The sequence below is a fragment of the Aplidium turbinatum genome, chromosome 13 (genome assembly GCF_918807975.1).
Source record: "Aplidium turbinatum chromosome 13, kaAplTurb1.1, whole genome shotgun sequence".
NCBI classification, from domain to species: domain Eukaryota; kingdom Metazoa; phylum Chordata; class Ascidiacea; order Aplousobranchia; family Polyclinidae; genus Aplidium; species Aplidium turbinatum.
Genome location: NC_137484.1, coordinates 5,570,665 through 5,578,194, shown reverse-complemented (window position 1 = coordinate 5,578,194; position 7,530 = coordinate 5,570,665). Strand labels below are relative to the sequence as shown.

The 7,530-nt window shown below is 36.5% G+C and overlaps 1 protein-coding gene across 1 annotated transcript; it reads left to right on the top strand.

The window, feature by feature from the left end:
• Nucleotides 1-401: 401 nt before the first annotated feature.
• On the top strand, nucleotides 402-2,624 carry LOC145782324 (uncharacterized). Its single transcript, XM_082594115.1, has one exon. The coding sequence runs from the start codon at nucleotides 402-404 to the stop codon at nucleotides 2,622-2,624; it is 2,223 nt and encodes a 740-aa protein (XP_082450241.1).
• The last annotated feature ends 4,906 nt before the right edge of the window (nucleotides 2,625-7,530 follow it).

Here is a 7,530-nt window from a genome sequence, read left to right as displayed (position 1 = left end):
AACCTTGTATGCAAGGGATAGGTTAGTCAAGACTAAGCTCAATAGGTAGCCTACTAGTAAAGTTTATCTTCAAAGCGATAGGCCTACTGTTAGTTTTTTTTTAAATAAAGCTTAGGAATACACCAACTTTTCAACAAAGTTTGAATGCATTTTTTCAAAATTTGGGGTAAAAACATGTTCAGAACACATCAAATTTAATGCGATTTTTCTAGGGGTAGACTCCCCCACGAAGTCGTTTGCAGCCCCACTGTTCACAAACAGCACCAGTCGCCACTGGCTATAACTTACAAGTGATTTGAATGATCCTGGTAAAGTTTTTTCATCCTATGGTATCCGAATTCTTTCTACAACACTAAATTCTAATTTTCTGTCTTTTTTCAGTAACAAACAAAAATTTAAGTATGGAAACATTTAATGAACATGAAATTAAATTAAGCAATAAATTAAGGAAAATATGTGACTTCAGTGGTGAGGAAACTTGCCCATATGAATCGGCTCCCATCTTCCATCAAATGGGATTGCTTTATAAAACTAAATCCCCAGACAAGATAAGTCTCATTCAAAGTGCTGCTTTGTTGAACGCAGCAATTGCGAGGCAACCTTGTAATGTTCAATTTCAAACAGATCTTGATGAACTTTCTTCACATGTTCTCATCTGCGCTAACGCTGAACGGAAACAAGTGACGTTGCGAGATGTGTCTTTGAAAGTTGCTCAAAAAGTGGAAGAGATGAGAGCAATCACCAACGCTGGATTACAAAATATTGAAAACATTCCTGATAATGCAAAAGGTGAGGAATTATTTGAATTGGAAATGCAAAAAGTCAATCTTGTTCAATCTTTGCAGAATGAAATAGCAGAAAGATACACAAAGATTATGAAATACATATCTGTACAGTGCATTGTGTTGATGGGACAAAGTCCATGTCAATATGCTTTGGTCGGAATGGGATCTTTAGCAAAACAAGAGATTACACCATATTCCGATTTCGAGCACATCATTGTTCTGGATGAATTTACTGACAAACAAAGTGATGAAGTTGACAAGATAATGGAATATTTTCGTTGGTATTCAGTTATATTTCACATCATCGTTTTGAACTTACAAGAAACTATCATACCAAGCATTGGCATTCTCAGTTTAAATGGTTGCTCAGAACCAAATGGAGACTGGTTTTTTGATTCATTCACAACCAGAGGAATCTCATTTGATGGAATGATGCCTCATGCTTGTAAGTTTCCACTTGGAAGAACTCAGAAAACTAAAGACAAGAACTGGAGCACAGAGCTGATCAAACCATTATCTGAGATGGTTAAATATCTTGAAGCATCAGAAGATCTCAAGAATGGATACAAACTTGCAGATGTTTTGACTAGGACTTGCTTTGTATCAGGAAACGTTGTTTTGTACAATCGGTTTTCATTATGTGTAGAATTTTGTTTGCATAGAAACAAGGTTGCATTATTACCTCTGTTGTTACAACAATTGGAAAAAGACAAAAAAAACTTTAATGTGACGAAAAACCTTCAAGGAATTGAATTTGGTAGAAAGTTGAACATAAAGCGATTGATTTATCGAAGTACAACTTTATTTGTATCTGCTTTAGGACGTTTTCATTCCATCAACAAATGCTCCAGTTTTTCTATCATAGATGAATTGAAATCTCTCACCATCATCAACAATGCAACAGCTGTTAAACTTTCCTATGCTATTGCTATCGCTTGCCAAGTTCGATTATTATTTTACATAAAGCGAAAATCTCAAGATGACAATGTGTTTGAAGGAGATCTACAAACTGATAATTTGAAAGTTGAACAACTCATTCGGGCAGTAGGAACTAAAAGCTTGGTCGATTACTTTGTCACAGCACAGATTCTACAATCCTTATTTGACCTTAACAACTTGGGAGACAATTTGAATCATGTGTTGAATGAAAACAAACTTATAGAATATTGTAAGTTCTCTGTCATGCACAATCTTCGCCTCTTTGATCGTATTATCTTAGAAAGTGAAGAGTATTTCAAGGAACACCAAGAAACTGACTGCGATGTTTACCATAAAGAAATTATGTATTGTGTAGCTGACTCTATGAAATGCACTGGTCGTTTTAAAGAGTCTATCAATATGTATGAATATATGGAATCTGTTTTTTCTCCATTAGAAATAATGCAGAAATTGGAAATTACTTACCATAAATTGTACAATCTTTACTACTTAAAGCAATATCAAGATGTTGTTGATGTAGCTAAACCCATAAAGGCGCTTTTTCGACCACAAATAGGTCATTTGCAGAAGGAGGATTTGCGTGTACTTTACGAAGTTTTTTTTGTTGACGCATGGAGTTCGTACCCTCTGAACTTGTATAATGAGGCACTCAGCTCTCTCAGAGATGTATTGAAAATATTGAAGAAAACGTCATGTTTCAAAAATAATCGCCATCGCATTGCTCAATCAAAAAAACAAGTCGCTTTGAATTTGTGCGGTCTTGGACGTTTTGACCAAGCATTGTTCCATGTTTATGAAGCTCGGGAAATTTTAATTAAAGCAGAGGCTTTGGAGTGGCATATTAAAAGAGTTAATGAAATAATTTCGGAATGCAAGAGCAAGAAATTTCCAAAGACTTAAGATTCTTAATGAACATAATTACGCTTAGCTTGTATTCTGGTTGTACGTTGGCTGTTGTAGACCGTGTTTAATATTTAAACAGTCTTTAAAAAGCGCATACGGTTATCTATGAGCACTAAACTGCACTTTATAGATGATTCTCTTCATTTGAATTTGTGTAGTCCCTGGGTGATTGGCTCGCGCTAAATTGGAGTGGTAATCTCTTTATTTATTGTTTGCTTCCTTCAAAATAATGTTTTTACAACGTTGAAATTCACGCAATGTTACTAATTTAGATATTGTGTACAACTGTACATATCAATAATATCGTAAAAACATAATGTTAGTAGTGCTAGACTATTTAGCGCTAGTTGGGCACATTGTATTAACGTTACAATCCTTATCTCAAACATATTGTTTTTAATTCACGTCACGTAAACAAGTTTTGTCAGATTATCTGATTGTTACTTACTCATGTATTTTTCAAAAAAAAATTAAAACTGTGATGCAGCCTATTAATAAAATATATTTTTGCAAATGTTACATCAAATATACAGTAGTTACTATTCTCTAATGCATCTACAGCCTGTTTCACCCTAAAAGGATCAGAAGGTTCTTATTCAAATAGAATTTTTGCAAATGTTTGTCCCTATACAGAAGGAGACTGTTAACTTGGCATTTAATCGTAAAATGTGTTTTAGATTCTTTCAGTGACTACAAACTAGACTACTACACGATATTGAAACTGATAACCACTTTTATTTCTGACGTTTTGTTTCACGTGCATAACTTCGGCTGCATGAGTAGTGAGAGTCATTGTTTTCCGTTTGTAAGGCCGCCGGTTCGACACCGCTCAAGAACATGTGGCTGTGTATTTGGCAATACACAGGCATGTCATCGATTGCGGAGTGGCGCCTCTTCGACAATAGTCCTTGATTTTTCCCATGTATGAACAACACGCTGCTCTATAGAGAAATACCTTTAGACCTTCATAGGCCTATAGCCTGCTGAACAAACTGCATTAGCGCATTCCTTTCAATGAAAGAAGTTATTCTCATCCTAAAAAAAATAAATTCTAATTTGTTTCTTATTCACAACGTTGGATTTATAATAAACACAACGCGCATGCATTTCTTGTTCTATAATACACCAGCCAGTGAACACAGAGTTGCTCATTACAAGCAATATACCACCTTTTTGTCATTCTTGCTACATACAGAGGAATAGTTATCAAAGTAGCATACACAAGTCAGTGAACACGGTTGTAACCAACAAATATTCATGGCTGTTGACAACGTATTACTATTACTGTGTGGAAGCTTGTCTCGACTGAACACTTAGAATTTAAGATCGCAATAAAAAAGACGTAGTAATAAGAATAAAAAGATCGAAAAACACTGTAAGAAAAACACGAAGAAGAAAAACCAAACAGAGTGCAAACTCAAAGACTTCAACGTTTAGAGCTAAAATCTTGCAGCGGGCACCTTTCTGCCTTCTCGACATTCAAAAGCGGGGAAAAATCGTTGAAGAACTAACAGCAGCAAATACGGATGTTACTATTGCGATAACGACACAATAAGTGAAGTGGCAACGTGACTGTGATGTAACAATCCTAGTTTCTTATATGCAGTAAAGTGGCGCGACAGTAGTGCTAAAAAGTCGTGTGAGGTTAGATGGGCATTTTCAATTTTTTTGAGCAATATTAGAGTGCATTTTACTTTTTTAAGTCTATAGAAAAAAGATGAACCATACTGTAATTGTGAAGAAAGGGGCGTTCTTCCCGGCTATCAGCACAAGGCTGAGCACTCACTAGTACAGCGAGCAACTGCGATTCGCCAACCATAACGGTGTAGCTTCCACGCTAGCCATTCAGACTTTCTCTTTCTTTGTTTCCACAAAGATAAGAGTTAAACTGACTGGTAAAGCGGTGGTCGAATAAATTTGTGGCAGAATACGGTGCGATACTGATGAGCCCAGCCTCATGGGCGAAACACGTGTCTATCGCTGTCAATTCTTGCTACAAATCGGCTGCCGAGAAACATACTGTAATTGTTAATTATTTGAAAGTTCAAAAATGCATCTCGGGCCTCACCAAAATTTTCTCGGGGTCAGTGTATTTGGGACCCTTGGATTAGATGAAGCATGAATCTGGTTGTAGGCGTATTGCCTATACGCGCAAAAACTATTCAATTTTTAAGAACAACAACCAAATTATGCCGGATTCACATCAAGCTTGTATTTAATCGCCATCTCCGCTTGGAGCAGATAGTGCATCAACATGGGTTGTCTGTTTCCGTGAGTCACGGTTTTCAGCCAAGCTTAGAAACCCGTAATAAACAAGATAAATCATTGCATGATAAATTAAAAAGACAAACAAAACATTTCATTAGTCCACAGTCAGCAATAAGTTTTCCTGCATACACTGGTTGGATTCTCGTTCTACTACAGTACCACTCTATCGTCATAGATCCAGTAGAGCACAAAGTTTGCTATTTTTTTTTTGTGAGCAGATAGCTCATTTTATAGCAATAAATTTTCGTAATTACTTTAAAGATGTTTTGAAAACTTCAAATGGAAAAATTGTTCAACATCGATTGAACTCAGTTTTCGGCAGACGATCTCAAATATTGAATAAATATATGAATACAGAGTTATGGAAATCTATGACGTCAATATTTGATGCAAATCCATACCTTTCCTAGGAAAGAAAACACTTGTATATGCTAAAAACCATTGTATTTTATTCAGATGTAGTTAAATTGTATGCATGTTATTCCAGAAGAGGACATCTTGTGATGTCGAAAACGTTTGATATTTAATTTTTTGCGTAGTTTTGTGTTTCTGTAAATGTAATATTAGACCGGGAGCCGCGACGTCCAACTTTATTTTTTACTTGTGCAACATGAAAAAAGCTAAATTCGAAACTTGTAGTTTGCTTCAACATTTTCAATGCATCTCTGAAAGAGCTGAGTGCTTCGTTGTGTCTGCTTAGTTTTTCTAAACTTAGAGTTTCGAAAAATATACTTTCTGAAAGCTGAAAATTTTCATCTTGCCGTAGGGTAAATGGTTTGGTTTTGGTTTAGTTTTGAATCTTTATCCTCGGACTGACAAAGCCTTGATAGGTTATTCCTGGTAGTTTCGCATACTTGTAGAATGTAGCAGTGGCGTACCGTGACCACTTTGACAGGGTGTTCAGTGACGGCAAAGCAACAGCGGGGGGGTCTGGGGGGCCTCCCCCAGAAAATTTTTAAAATTAACATTGAATTTGGTGCGTTCAGAGAGCATTTTCAGCACAAATTCTGAACATGAACAGAACTGACAAAAATAATGTTGTCGGAATGGAGAAGAATACAAAACAGATATTTATTTGACAGCGCATTGAATGAAAGACTTAATAATATCAGACATTAAGTTGCATTTCTAAAGTCACATACTTCAGTTCACTTTTTATTTCCGACCATCAAAACGAACAATATTACTTGCCATAACACAGCAGGAGTCTGAAAAAACGCGAAAGTTAAAGCGTGCTCGAGATGGAAATGATTTACTTCATGCAAGGATTAGGCACGGTCGCAACACCTTGAGAAATGTACAAGCGAATTAAAAACAAACAGGTGAAAGTTAAAACAATAGCAAAGCAACTCGATAATAAACAAGAAAAGATAGTCGATTGCTATGTTGGTCGGTTGTACTTTTATCCGCCGTACTACTTAGTAAAAACGAAAATGTTTAACACCTCGACTACAGAAGGAAAATTCATCTATAGCATAATTCGATTCTTCTTGTTTGTGCAATAAATTTTTGAATTACATCGTCGTAAAAAGCTTGCTTTTGCTTCAGTTCTAGCAAAAGTTGTTTCCAACGCTGATCACCTCAAACTCTAATCCAACAAGCTAAAACTTGCTATTGCCTGGGATTCCCCCAATGACGCGCCAAGGTGTGCAGATCAGCGAGTGCACAGCCTGGCTGACCTAAAACCATTGCTGTTTTCGCTGCCTTGTGACGTCATTTTTCTTAATTGTTTATTTTAAATAGCACTCGCCAAGCTGTCAGTGCACACCCAGCTTAAAGGTAATGACCGAAAAAAATTAAAGGCAATGACCTCAAACGTTGGAATATTAAAATTGGAAGGGGACGAGTTTTGCAATTGAAAAGAAAGCAATCAGCATGCAGCAAGATGTTAGAATGTCATGAAAGTAAAGAACATCGACAACCGATGGAAATTTTCTTTTTTTCTGGATTTCTTGGGGTGTGCAGTGCACACCTTGAACACCCTGAATATACGCCACTGGAATGTAGAGGCTTTTGACCAGGGCCGGATTTACCAATAGGCTAGGCAGGCTGAAGCCTAGGGCCTCAACGTCCAGGGGCCTCGAAATTCGATTTCAAAGTTTGTAATTCTTTTAAAAACTTGACAAGTTTAAACCCTACCTAAAGTACCTATATATATCAAGCTTTTCAGAGTATAGAAAATTCTATACACAAGTTGCAAACAGTCATTATTACGTCGTTACTCGTTTGCATCATAATAGAGGCAATTATTGCGCGCTTTCTGCTGGAAGCTTCTATGTTAGTGCCGCAGTCTTCTCTGCAAAAAACAGTATGAAATAATTTAATGGTTTTCTTGGAGAATCTAGTGTTTTTTTTTTAAATTTTGAGAGTGGCAGCATCAACTTTCCTTCTGTTGTTAACGAAGAAGATTTAGATGATTTGCAGGAAGAATAGGGAGCTTTGCCTCAAGCGTGCAATGCTCTGCAATCTGCATAATAGTGATAACCTTAGCCCACCAGAGTTTTGGCTAAAACTGAAAATGGACAACCAAGGTTTAAAACTTTTAAAGGAAGCGTATCCGGAAGATGTTGACCCGAGTCCCGAAACTAACTGATGAACTTCTATGTGCAAGGAAGACTGTTTCTAAGCTTAATGA